The 14,367-nt window shown below is 43.3% G+C and overlaps 1 protein-coding gene across 2 annotated transcripts; it reads right to left on the bottom strand.

The window, feature by feature from the left end:
- Window positions 1–1,239: 1,239 nt before the first annotated feature.
- On the bottom strand, window positions 1,240–11,419 carry tnfsf11 (TNF superfamily member 11). 2 transcript variants are annotated; one of them, XM_014173909.2, is made up of 4 exons: window positions 11,113–11,419; window positions 8,880–8,915; window positions 3,531–3,690; window positions 1,240–3,345 (listed from the first exon to the last, which is right to left on the bottom strand). In XM_014173909.2, exons 1-4 carry the CDS (start codon window positions 11,305–11,307, stop codon window positions 2,882–2,884), a joined length of 855 nt encoding a protein of 284 aa, XP_014029384.1. In that variant the 5' UTR covers window positions 11,308–11,419; the 3' UTR covers window positions 1,240–2,881. The 2 variants fall into 2 exon arrangements, with proteins under 2 accessions (XP_014029384.1, XP_014029385.1); XM_014173910.2 differs by having other exon boundaries at window positions 3,555–3,690; window positions 11,113–11,411.
- Between the last annotated feature and the right edge of the window lie 2,948 nt (window positions 11,420–14,367).

The following is a 14,367-nucleotide window of genomic DNA, read 5'->3' as shown; positions in this document are numbered from 1 at the left end:
CCCTCCTGTACTCCCTGTTCACCCACGACTGCGTGGCCAAGCACGACTCCAACACCCTCATTAAGTTTGCCGATAACACGACGGTGGTAGGCCTGATCGCTGACGATGATGAGACAGCTTATAGGGAGGTCAGAGACCTAGCAGTGTAGTGCAAGGACCACAACCTTTCCCTCAACGTGAATTGTGGACTACAGGAAAAGGAGGGCAGACAACGCCCCTAATTTACAATAACAGGGCTGTAGTGGAGTGGATTGAGAGCTTCAAGTTCCTTGGTGTCCATATCACTAAGAGGTTAGTGTGGTTAGTGTGGACGGCCCAGTACATCACTGGGGCCAAGCTTCCTGACACCCAGGGCCTCTATCAGGTGGTGTCAGAGGAAGGTCCTAAAAATTATCAAAGACTCCAGCCACCCAAGCCATAGACTGTTCTCTCTGCTACCGCACGGCAAGCGGTAGCTGAGCGCCAAGTATGGCACAAAAAGGATCCTTAACATCTTCTACCCCCCCAAGCCATTAGACTGCTGAACAGTTAATCAAATGGCTACCCAAACTATTTACATTGACCCTCTTATTTTATTCTTATTTAATATATTTTTCTGCACAGACTCTTGCACAGGCTCAATGTACACTGACCGGACTCTAACCACACACATACTACACTGATACTGCAAAACACACACACACACGGTCGCGCCAGCATATGTGGGCTCCTGAGTGGCGCAGCGGTCTAACGCACTGCATCTGCTAGAGGCGTCACTACAGACCCTGGTTTGATTCCAGGCTGTATTACAACCGGCCGTGATTGGGAGTCCCATAGGGTGGCGCACAATTGGTCCAGCGTCGTCCTGGTTTGGCGGGGTAGGCCGTCATTGTAAATAAGAATTTGTTCTTAACTGACTTGCCTAGTTAAATAAATATAATATTGATGCCACACATTCACATTTCTTCACATATGCTGCTGCTACTCTCTTTTTATTATCTATGCAGTGACTTTACCCCCTACCTACATGTACATATTACCTCCTCTACCCTGTACCCAAGCACATTGACTCGGTACTGGTACTCCTTGTATATAGCCTTGTAATTGTGTTACTGTTTTTCTTTTTAGTTTATTTAGCACATTTTTCTTACTTTTTTAAACTCTGCATTGTTGTAAGTAAGCATTTCACGGTAACCTTTTGTGTTCGGCGCATGTGACAAATTGATTTTGATTTGATGAGAAAATAATCGAACAAACCTATATAGAAAAGTAATGATTTTATTAGTTAAACTGACATAAATAAACATCAAATTTTTGAAAAAAATTACAAGATGAAGATTTTTTTTAAAGTTTGCTACAATCTTATGATGGACAGTATATTCTGCTTCGGCTAGGCAAGTGCACACAGAATTGTCAAAATAAAAAATACATAAATACAGATTTCAACATTAAGCCCCTGTGTTTGAACAAAAAAAGCGCATCTACTGATAAACTAAGTACTGCCTACTGTAATACAGACATAAAATATACATGATTTTAAAGCAGACAGATCATTTAACCAATGGTACATATCTGCATTTTTATGTCTAATAAATAAATACATTTAGTGCATATTCCCATTTACCTTCTCGAAGAGTAAATTGAAAAAAAGAAACTATAAATTAAAGGTGGACCAAAGTCAATCTGGATCCGCTAGTTTCATAAAGACAAGAATATTTGCTCTTGTCCCCTACGGTAAGACAGGCCAGCTATCTTCAGTTTGCGTCGCTACATCAGTTGTTTTTGATTATCATTACTCGTATAAACCACCAAAGACAGGGCAAGGAGAGTTCAATACTATGTAGTTTGGGGAAAAACAAATCAAAATAAGAAAACAAACGTTTGATCCAAACCACAACCATGTTCCCCTCAGTTACTGTGATGAGGGATTACACCAAGTCTCTCCTGGATAAACTAAGTCAATGCAGTTACTGTGATGAGGGATTACACCAAGTCTCTCCTGGATAAACTAAGTCAATGCAGTTACTGTGATGAGGGATTACACCAAGTCTCTCCTGGATAAACTAAGTCAATGCAGTTATGGAGCCATTAGCTGCCTCTTCTGTACTCACTTTTCTGTATTTTCTTGGAAAACAAAAATGAACAGTTTTATATCTGTTCTTACACAGCACATTATGTCATGTTAAATGTTGCCTGAACGGACAATAGTACTGTGTTCACTACTGAATAACATCCTATTCACCCTCTAACCTCCACTTCATCCTTTCCAAAGAGAGACCGAGGAGCATGATTGGTGAAAACTCTACTCAGTTAGAAACAAAGTACCCCAGCTGTGCTTCTGTTCAAGACGATGACAATGTTTAGTAAACTATGAGGGGCCAGGCTAGGGATGAGGAATGACTGTGTCGTTAGCCGATAAACAGAAACATTCTCAATAGGATTCATACTACTACGCTTGAAAAAAACATTGTACAAACATTTTCAAAAGCGCTCCCTGGAATGACAAATATCAACAATCTTAAGTGGTTGATAAAATGTTGTATAAAATCAGCTGTATAAAAAAGTCTACTAAAAAGCATCCAGTGTAGTTTTGGACCATAAGGAAAATGGTTGTCTTGTCTAAAGTATGTGTGCACGGCATATTATGTGGTTTGTTGAAGGCCTAGTGAGTGACCAGAGGTATCCATAACACCTCATCTAAATAACTGCCTATCCTCATTCTCTATCGGGTAAGAAGGCTATCTGGTGAAGAGCAACATAGCCCATACCTTTTCAATACAAAAACAAATCAAACACAAATCCAGTAATCTCACATGCAGTAAGTGCTCTGTCTCTCTGTGGTTGTTTGGCAGTTACGCCTGCAGAACATCCAGTAGCACATCCTCCTCCTCTGTATGTGGGTTCAGTTCCCCATCTTGATCGCCCCAAAGTATGTCCCCTCCGGTTCAGGGTCCAGCATCCAGGCGTTGGACACGTTAACAAACAGTCCGTCCCCGTGCTGTAGCATCACCCCCCTGCCCTGCTGGGCACAGTACATGTTATACTGAGAGTTATTCCAGCGCATGGTGCTGCCTGTTTTCATCAGCACCACAGACTTGCTGGGCGAGGACGTGTGTTTCTCCTGGGAGATGTACTGGATGAGCTGGGCGTTGTTTACGTCCACGGTCTGGGGTGTGGCGAGGGCGTGTCCAGGGGCGTCGCTGGGCTCTGTCTCAGGTTCCAGGTCGTAGTAGCGGAAACAGGTCTTGGCGTAGACGTAGTACAGGCCTGGCTCATCCACCAGGAGACGGCCGTCATGGTAACGCATCTTCTTCAGGTGACCCTGCGCCTCGTCCCAATGGATCATAGCTGCTCTTAGCTCCCCCTCTGGAACAATAATACATCAGCAAGTCAATCAGTTGATCAACTAATCAGCAAATAAATCAATCAGTCAATCCATCAGTCAGTCAGTCAGTCAGTCAAAGATCTGTCACATAGTTTTGCCATTGTACTGTAAAATGAATATTGGTTGCAGTAGACTAGTTCTAATCTAGCTGTAAACTGTGGCTTACTGTTGGCTACTTCTATGAGCTTACTCTTCACGTAGTCGATGGTCACTTTGATTGGTAGATGAGCTGATGGAAGCCCCTCCCTCCCCTGGTTTTTGCAGCGTTGTCTGCCTTTTCTTGGGTCCCTCAGGGCGTCAGCAATGATCGGTTCTGTCTGCACTTCCTGTGGAAATGGAAAGGAAATGGTCCTCAACGGAACGTTACACATGTCAGAGCAGGGTGGAACTGTAAAGGCCTGGGAACTCTGGCATCAACAGTTTTTAAAAAGTAGTCACTGAGAGGAAGGATGGATACCACAGGGTCATTTTGTAGTGTAGCTTGTACAGTAGTTTGACATTCTTCCCTTCAAATCAGACAGAGTGAGTGACCGTCCAGCTGCAACCCACTATCTGGAAGTGATTTATCATTAGCCCAATCATAATGCTTTCTAAGCAGTTGCCACATGTTTCAACAAATGCTTATTTCATTGTCTATTTTAATTTGTGTGTGTGCTTGCATGTGTTTCCCACACACTTCTCCCAGTAGTTCTGCCAAGTGAACCTCTAAGCAGCACCAGTCATTGTGGTGTGGTTCTGTAACCCTAGGGCTGCTGGTTAATGTCACCTTTCAGATGATGTTCCTTTCACAGTTCTGGCACCACTTCCAACTTGATTAGATTCAACCCTGGAGTGGTGCGATGACATACGTATCACCGGTCTGAGCTATAGTACACAGACTGGAGACAAGACGCAGCACATAGACAAACAAAACAGAGTCTCTATGCAGGTAAACAGACAGTTACCCAGCCTGCCTGACTGAACGGGTTCCGTGTGAAGACCTACCGTCTGCTAGAGACACTTACTTCCAGAACAGAGACATCCTGTAGATGTTTCAACTTGTTTTGTAATTTCCTACATTTTGATCAGCCCTGGTATGCCTGATATACCATCTCCCCTCCATCCCCAGCCAATGTTGAAATGGAAGAATGTTCTTAAATTTCCTGAAAACCACACACAACACCTCTGAATAGAGATGGCACGGAACATTAAATATAAAACAGACTATTGCCCTGAAATGATCATCACTGTGGTTTGCAGCACCATTATTGCACCTGCGTGACACTAATATTAAGTCTTCTATATTTACTCAGAAAACAACAGGAGCAGACAGACTTGTAGACATTGAGTCCAAGATTAGTACTGTCTCTCTTCTAAAAACCATTTGCGTTTAAACATGTTTACAGAAAAGTGGTTTCGAATTAGACAGGGTAAACAAGTCTGGCCAAGGCTACGGATAAATAACGGTCTAACTCTCCCTGGCCCAACACTGTGGCATTTGGCCTTGATTTGTGGTGAGACACTCAACCACAATACCCCCTTCCCAGAAATAGAGGATTACGTTAGCTGGATAGATACAGAGCTGGGATGGTTACTGGTCTACTATATAAACCTTACTACTGCAGTGTATTCAGACCCAGGCCTACGGCTGTTTCTGTTTCATTAATGTCATTCATTAATGTCATTTATTGGCCAAATTCCCATCACCTGGTGTCCTAGGTCTGAATCAGTCACTGATTTAGAGGCGAAGGGTCAAAACCAGTACACTCTGTGTGGCCATCCAGGACTATAGTTATCCACTCCTGTGTTGTACTATACTGTTTTACTCTATTGTATCACCTTTCACACAGTTCAGTCCACAGTGCAATAGAAGACTACAGCACAGCACCGCACAATAGTGTGCAACACTGTACAATAGACAACAGCCATGAGTCATCCATTCCAACCCATTGAGCTCTGAGTATCCTGTGCTCTCTGACCCTCTGGCCATCAGGCTGACCACAGGTCCCACTGTAGGCCCAGCCTGGCTCGATCCTGCCTCAAATCAAAGGGCACCTAACAAAAGCAAACATGAGACATGACAGCTCTTAGTAAGGCCTGGTCTTTTAAAAAAACACAAATTTATCAGCAAAGTAACACTGGTCCCAGGGAAGACTGCCACAACACACACACACACACTCTATGATAACACAGTAGGAGCCAAACGGACCTGTCAGCCTCACACCTCATAAAGCCTAGAGCAGGGTTCACTCTGGAGGCTGGACCAGGGTTGAGACTACAGCATGGGAACCATCACTGTCCGAGATGTCACTGTGGAGGCTGGACCAGGGTTGAGACTACAGCATGGGAACCATCCCTGTCCGAGATGTCACTCTGGAGGCTGGACCAGGGTTGAGACTACAGCATGGGAACCATCCCTGTCTGAGATGTCACTCTGGAGGCTGGACCAGGGTTGAGACTACAGCATGGGAACCATCCCTGTCCGAGATGTCACTGTGGAGGCTGGACCAGGGTTGAGACTACAGCATGGGAACCATCCCTGTCCGAGATGTCACTCTGGAGGCTGGACCAGGGTTGAGACTACAGCATGGGAACCATCCCTGTCCGAGATGTCACTGTGGAGGCTGGACCAGGGTTGAGGCTACAGCATGGGAACCATCCCTGTCCGAGATGTCACTCTGGAGGCTGGACCAGGGTTGAGACTACAGCATGGGAACCATCCCTGTCTGAGATGTCACTCTGGAGGCTGGACCAGGGTTGAGACTACAGCATGGGAACCATCCCTGTCCGAGATGTCACTGTGGAGGCTGGACCAGGGTTGAGACTACAGCATGGGAACCATCCCTGTCCGAGATGTCACTGTGGAGGCTGGACCAGGGTTGAGACTACAGCATGGGAACCATCCCTGTCCGAGATGTCACTCTGGAGGCTGGACCAGGGTTGAGACTACAGCATGGGAACCATCCCTGGCCGAGATGTCACTCTGACGACACAAAGGCCTCCTTAGTCCAAGGCAGGACAGAGCAAAGTGAGTGGTTTGTCTAAGCACTCTTTTGGGGCAATGAGAGCAAAGTAGAGCTGCTAACTTTCTTTGTGTTTTACTTCCTGGAAAGATTTGGCTGTTGCCGGTGGAAACCTGTGCCAGAGAGATGGTAGAACATTCCAAGAAGTAATTACAGAAACTCCTGTCTGACCTCAACAATGGTGCATTCCACCACTATATACCACTGTTACTGATGAGCAAAGGTTTACTCAAGACAAACTGACTTTGCAACTGCCTCTGCCAAACCATGATATCATCTGATTGGTGCCCCACTACAGTACAGCAAACTACAGGCCAAACTGACTCTAGACCTACCCCCCCCCAATCCTCATGTTATTAGGATGATGACTGGCTTGACCTCTCTACAGGCTCCAGACCACAGTGGGGTTAGGGTTTGAAGCTGGATTTGGCATAGGGTGTAAAGCTGCTGGGGTATGCACAACAAGCTTTCTGCTCCTCACTTTAAAAACAAAAGCATGGGAACAGCACGACTTAGCACAAATTTGATAATGGGTTACCTTGTTTTTGTTTTAATATAAAAGTTTGTTTTTAAGTTTTAAATACTGAATTGTACACCACCCCATGCTGATAATACTGCTCCTTCCTGGTTGCAACTTATAGGAGGAAATGCCTTGCATCAAAACATTGTTGGAATGCCTTTACTCAACCTACAAGGTGGAATGTTGTAACACTTTTTTTTCCCTTACTGAAATCCAAACGCTGAACATGCACACCAAGGTGGTTACCCAGTAGTTTCCCCTAGCTTTTACTGATATTCTGGTTTGACCAAACAGGACTGCCATAGGCTAACTCACACACAGGACAAGGATGTTTCGTGTCAGAGAATCAATGAATGAAGCCAAAAAGGAAACAGAGCCTTGGAATTTATATCCTGTAGATCAGGGATCATCAACTAGATTCAACAGCAAGACATTTTTTTTTCTTTTTTGTTTCTTGAGTGGATGGTCAGGGGCCCGGAACATAATATACAAATAATTTGTAGACTGCAAATTGACCGCAAGAACCCCAAACAGATAATATTTGACTAAAACATAATCGTTTCAAACCTTGCTTACATTTGTATACAATCACATACCGTATATCTCTTTATTATGCGTGGGAATACTTTGGAGCAAATTTCCAAATTTAAAATCCCTCGGAGCTGATTTGCTGGTGCTTTTACAGTCTTATGTCCACCCAAAAAAGAAGTATGTGGACACTTGCTTGTCGAACATCTCATTCCAAAATCATGGGCATTAATATTGAGTTGGTCCCCCCTTTGCTGCTATAACAGCCTCCACTCCTCTGGGAAGGCTTTCCACTAGATGTTGGAACATTGCTGAGGGACAAGAGCTTTAGTGAGGTCAGGCACAGATTTTGGCCTGGCTCGCAGTCTGCGTTCCAATTCGTCTCCAAGGTGTTCGATGGAGTTGAGGTCAGGGCTCTGTGCAGGCCAGTCAAGTTCTTCCACACCGATCTCGACAAACCATTTCTGTATGGACCTCACTTTGTGCACGAGGGCATTGCTGAAACAGGAAAGGGCCTTCCCCAAACTGTTACCACAAAGTTGAAAGCACAGAATCGTAAAGAATGTCATTGTATGCTGTAGCATTAAGATTTCCCTTCACTGGAACTAAGGGGCCTAGCCCGAACCATGAAAAACAGCCCCAGACCATTATTCCTCCTCCACCAAACTTTACAGTTGGCACTATGTATTGGGGCAGGTAGCATTATCCTGGAATCCCACGAAACCCAGATTCATCCGTCGGACTGCCAGATGGTGAAGCATGATTCATCACTCCAGAGAACTGCTCCAATGGCGGCGAGCTTTACACCACTCCAGCAGACGCTTGGCATTGCGCTTTGTGATTTTAGGCTTGTGGACAGACACACTGAAGGTCACTTAGCTCTTCATTAAGGCCATTTTACTGTCAATGTTTGTCTAGGGAGATTGCATGCTTGTGCGCTCGATTATATACACCTGTCAGCAACGGGTGTGGCTGAAATAGCCGAATCCACTAATTTGAAGGGGTGTCCACATACTTTTTTATATATAGTGTATATATAACTTGGGGGGGACAAATTATTTGCCCCCCCCAAAGTTGTATGTATGTATGTATGTATGTATGTATGTATGTATGTATGTATAGTGTGGCACCAGGGTTCGATCACGGGGGCAGCAAGAAAAAAAAAAGAAACTAAAATGAAAAAAAAAAATGTATGTATGTATGTAATCCTCTTTCACAGTAATTAGCCTATTTATCTGGTATTTCCTCCAAAACAGCAATTACCTTTTTAATTACATTACCAGATAAATACCATCTGAAAAAAGATTATAATATAAAGTGTCATCCGACAATCTCCTGAGCTTTAATGACAAACATATGCCTATTAATTGTACCTTACCAGGAAGTACAGAACAACATACAGTTAAAAACCCTCTTTGGACCAATGAGAGGGCTGGTTATTATGATCAGACAGGGGTCAACTCACCTCTATTGGCTGCTGTGGGGCAGAGGAGATGTCTACCTGGAAACAGAAACAAACACTGGCGTTAAGAAGACGAATATTACCTAACAATCCCCCTAATCTATCAGAGTAAAACACACACATTGTTGACAGGTAGCCCCAAGGGTGTCACAATGAATTGACTGAAACCTGGAAGACCATGTGAATTGACTCTCTGGCCAACCATTAATGACATGAATTGATCAAATGGTTAAAGAGGACATATTGTAAGAACTGAACTTTATAACCACAACTTCCATCCCTGCCATTATTGCGCTTTCTAGCATGGACATATAGTCTAGTGAGGCACTGTATCCGTAGGTTCCAGGTGCCATTTCTCTGTACTGGTCATCACCAGACCTCTTCAACCATTACCTATAATACCCATTCCCATCCCTATAACTCTATCTAGAACCAGATGTCCTGTACATCCTGGTCTCTCAGACCCTCAGAGTCTGAGTGTTTAGAAACAGCCTTCAGCAGCACATTCCTCCTGAGGCAAGGAGCTGTGCTGCCTCCTGCTCCCTCATCAGATACAGTGACTCCTACAGGTGTTCAGACAGGGAGACAGTGCTACCCTATGGGTCTGTCGTCGGGAGGACCGTTTATTCAGAGAACGGCTCAGTGTCTCGTTTTTCTTTCTCTTCGCTGAGTGGAAAGATAATTCAGCCCAATCAGATGCTTTCTCACTGCAGGACCAGGGAAGGACAGTCTGAATGGGAGACTTTTAATATGGAGTTTGATGGCTCACAGCAGAGATTTTCTTTCTGCATCCATTTCCTAACACAACCTGGTCCTCGTGCCAAATACAGCTCTAAGATACTCTCTCTTTTCCTACTCTGACTTGTCTCCAGGAGTTAACAAGCTACCGGCACACACCACAACACTTTATTTATGGCAAAAGATGGGTCAAACAAACATTGACATTATTCTGCAGCATGCTCGCTCGCTCTCTTTCTCTCTCCAAACACACACCACATGCTGGACTTCATTAGGCCTGTGTGTGAAGACTGATGGAGCATCGTGATGGAACTGAAATGTTTTCTTGTTGTTTGGCTTGTTGAAACATGAAACCATTCAACTCCACAAACCACCATACAGAAAAAATAACAACCCAGACCGAATGTTAATGCTGTCTTATACAAGACTGATTGTGCATGGTGATAGGGGTAGCTGACAGGTTAGCCACCTGACTGGCACTGAAGCACATAAATATCACTGAAAAGTTATTCTGTCTCTGTATGCTGAGGGCTAATGGCTTGCCTGGAGAAGACCTGGAGATAAGAGAAGTGATACAGGTTTATTTTGTATATGGTTGCTTAGGCAATACAAATTTAGTATTTTATTTTGCCAATAAAGCATTTTTGAATTTTGTTTTGAATTTCAGAACAGCTAAAAATCTTTAGGAGAGATTCTTGGTGGGTTTCTGAAACCTGGCTATAAACTGTTGCAGCCCACCTCCCCAAACTACATAATAAACTTTAAGAAACATCTGTTTATTCTCAGTATTCAACGGATACCTCTAAAAACCTCAAATAACAGAGTAAACACCCCAAAAAATGCCCGCAATAAGTAAAAACAGCTGCATTTTACAAACAAGATTGCTTGAATGACAGCTTTACAGTATGTTCACTATCCCCATCTGCCTGTTGAGATTTATTGTTGTGAAAACCGGAGATTGCTTTGATAAGGTCTGTAACAAATGGAAAATACTGTATTGCCGAAATAACTGTTAACTCCCTATAATCTGGGCGGGAAATCTCAGCAGTACAGAGAGATAATAGATAGGCTATGTAAAACAGAGCGCTGACAGCTTGTTTTACTGTTGTGGACAAGTTCACAGAAGTACGGTCACTTGCAGCCCAGAGCACAGATTGTTCTAAGAAAGTGCTCACGCTCATCAGCCGCAAGTTTCTCAAGAAGTGGCGAGCCGGAACTGAACCTGCGAGGTTCAAACCTGTGCTCTTCAAACTGCAATATGTCTTGGTAGCCTATTCCAGGAAAGCAATGCGGAACTGACAACTATTTAATAAACGACAATGTTGCATATTCATATTGTTTAGGCTATTGTTAGGTTGCTTATTTAAAATCAAACTGAAAGCAGGCAACCCGCAGCTCCACGTTAAAATGTTGACGGGCACTAGTGTCGCAACTCGCATGTGTGTCGCATAGGCCTAGTTATATTATCACCCGTTGTGCACGTTGAAAAGTGTCTTACCTCTTGGAGATAACCTGTCAAGTGTAACAAGATCGCCACACTCGATGCAATCTGCAGCAATCCCATAACAGCAAGAGTTCCGAATATAAGCGGTCTATAGGTGGGTTCCGAGCCATGGGACGGGTGGTAGCGGGGCTGAGCGCTCTCTGTGTCGGAGTGGTTCCTCAGGTAGCCTCGGTAATCATTAGCTGCCATGGTGAGACCTGGTGCTCTGGATGAATAGACTACTTTGAGTGGAAGGAAGGAAATTCTGACCGAGGAGAGCTATAAACAGTGGGTGGGCAGAAGACTAGCGGCTCCCTTTGTAGAGAGACAGCCAATCAGACGAAAGTAATCTCTAGTATAGGTGTGTGTGTGTGTGTGTGTGTGCGCTGCCTGTCAAGACGCACGCACACACATAGCCATAACAGGTTAAACTAGACCGGACTCTTTATAACACACAGCTGTGGCTGTAGCCCAAGATCACTCCTGCCGCGGGGATGGAATGATTGGTATGGGGACATTTGCTGAATAAAAAAGAGATGGCAGTTATAAGCACTTTATGACCATAGGAGTCTGGCAGTTATTTTTACTCTAAAGGTTTTCTTTGCAGAGTAAATGTTCCCTAGTTGATGAATTGTCTCATTAGAGAAGTCATTCCCAACCCAAATATCTCTGTTGAGGGATTCACCATATAACACCGGATATGACACCGGAGTGTGTGTGTGTGTGTGTGTGTGTGTGTGTGTGTGTGTGTGTGTGTGTGTGTGTGTGTGTGTGTGTGTGTGTACCTCTGTGCATGCAACACCTCAACCACATACTGTCTTCCACTCATCGAATGTGAACACTGACACAATAATGACCACAAATTGGAGCTGTCACTGTGTCTTACTGGTGTTCAACACATAACGAAAAAGACATTACAGCCAAAGACTTAGAAATTTACATACAGTACCAGTCAAAAGTTTGGACACACCTACTTATCCAGTGTTTTTATTTTGACTATTTTCTACATTGTAGAATAGTGAAGACATCAAAACTATGAAATAACACATATGGAATCATGTAGTAACCAAAAAAGTGTTTAACAAATTCATTTTATATTTGAGATTCTTCAAAGTAGCCACCCTTTGGCTTGATGACAGCTTTGCACACTCTTGGCATTCTCTCAACCAGCTTCATGAGGTAGTCACCTGGAATGCATTTCAATTAACCTGTTAGGGCTAGGGGGCAGTATTGACACGGCCGGATAAAAAACGTACCCGATTTAATCTGGTTACTACTCCTGCCCAGTAACTAGAATATGCATATAATTATTGGCTTTGGATAGAAAACACCCTAAAGTTTCTAAAACTGTTTGAATGGTGTCTGTGAGTATAACAGAACTCATATGGCAGGCAAAAACCTGAGAAGATTCCTTACAGGAAGTGCCCTCTCTGACAAGTTCTTGTTCTTCTTGGCTCTGTTTATTGAAAACTGAGGATCTTCGCCGTAACGTGACACTTCCTACGGCTCCCATAGGCTCTCAGAACCCGGGAAAAAGCTGAATGATATCGAGGCAGCCCCTGGCTGAAAAACATTAGCGCGTTTGGATAGTGGCCGGTCAGAGTACTATGAGACTCAGGCTCGTGCACAAGGGGATCCCATGCTTTTATTTTCTCTCTCTTTGAACGTAAACACGCTTTCCCGGTCAGAATATTATCGCTTTTTTACGAGAAAAATGGCATAAAAATTGATTTTAAACAGCGGTTGACATGCTTCGAAGTACGGTAATAGAATATTTAGATTTTTTTTGTCACGAAATGCGTTGTGCGCGTGACCCTTATTTACACTTCGGATAGTGTCTTGAACGCACGAACAAAACGCCGCTATTTGGATATAACTATGGATTATTTTGAACCAAACCAACATTTGTTATTGAAGTAGAAGTCCTGGGAGTGCATTCTGACGAAGAACAGCAAAGGTAATAACATTTTTCTTATAGTAAATCTGATTTTGGTGAGTGCTAAACTTGGTGGGTGTCTAAATAGCTAGCCCTGTGATGCCGGGCTATCTACTCAGAATATTGCAAAATGTGCTTTCACCGAAAAGCTATTTTAAAATCGGACATAGCGAGTGCATAAAGGAGTTCTGTATCTATAATTCTTAAAATAATTGTTATGTTTTTTGTGAACGTTTATCGTGAGTAATTTAGTAAATTCACCGGAAGTTTGCGGGGGGGGTATGCTAGTTCTGAACATCACATGCTAATGTAAAAAGCTGGTTTTTGATATAAATATGAACTTGATTGAACAAAATATGCATGTATTGTATAACATAATGTCCTAGGTGTGTCATCTGATGAAGATCATCAAAGGTTAGTGCTGCATTTACCTGTGGTTTGGGTTTATGTGACATTATATGCTAGCTTGAAAAATGGGTATCTGATTATTTCTGGCTGGGTACTCTGCTGACATAATCTAATGTTTTGCTTTCGTTGTAAAGCCTTTTTGAAATCGGACAGTGTGGTTAGATTAACGAGAGTCTTGTCTTTAAAATGGTGTAAAATAGTCATATGTTTGAGAAATTGAAGTAATAGCATTTCTAAGGTATATGAATAACGCGCCACGGGATTCCACTGGCTGTTACGTAGGTGGGACGAAATCGTCCCACTGGCCCTAGAGAAGTTAACAGGTGTGCCTTGTTAAAAGTTAATTTGTGGAGTTTCTTTCCGTCTTAATGCATTTGAGCCAATCATTTGTGTTGTGACAAGGTAGCAGTGGTATACAAAAGATAGCCCTATTTGATAAAACCCAACACACGTCCAGGCTGTGTAAGGGCTATTTGACCAAGAAGGAAAGTGACGGAGTGCTGCATCAGATGACCTGGCCTCCACAATCACCGGACCTCAACCCAATTGAGATGGTTTGGGATGAGTTGGACTGCAGAGTGAATGAAAAGCAGCCAACAAGTGCTCAGCATATGTGGGAACTCCTTCAAGACTGTTGGAAAAGCATTCCAGGTGAAGCTGGTTGAGAGAATGCCAAGAGTGTGTAAAGCTGTCAAGGCAAAGGGTGGCTACTTTGAAGAATATAAAATATATTTAGATTTAGCACTTTTTTGGTTACTACATGATTCCATATGTGTTATTTCATCATTTTGATGTCTTCACTATTATTCTATAATGTAGAAAATAGTACAAAATAAATAGAACCCCTGGAATGATTAGGTGTGTTCAAACTTGTGACTGGTACTGTACATTTAAAAACATTAACATGTAGTGTGCGTGTATCTATC

Source organism: Salmo salar, chromosome ssa25 (assembly GCF_905237065.1).
Source record: "Salmo salar chromosome ssa25, Ssal_v3.1, whole genome shotgun sequence".
NCBI lineage: Eukaryota > Metazoa > Chordata > Actinopteri > Salmoniformes > Salmonidae > Salmo > Salmo salar.
Note: the sequence above shows the minus strand (reverse complement) of the source record. Positions and strands in the feature narration are given on the sequence as shown.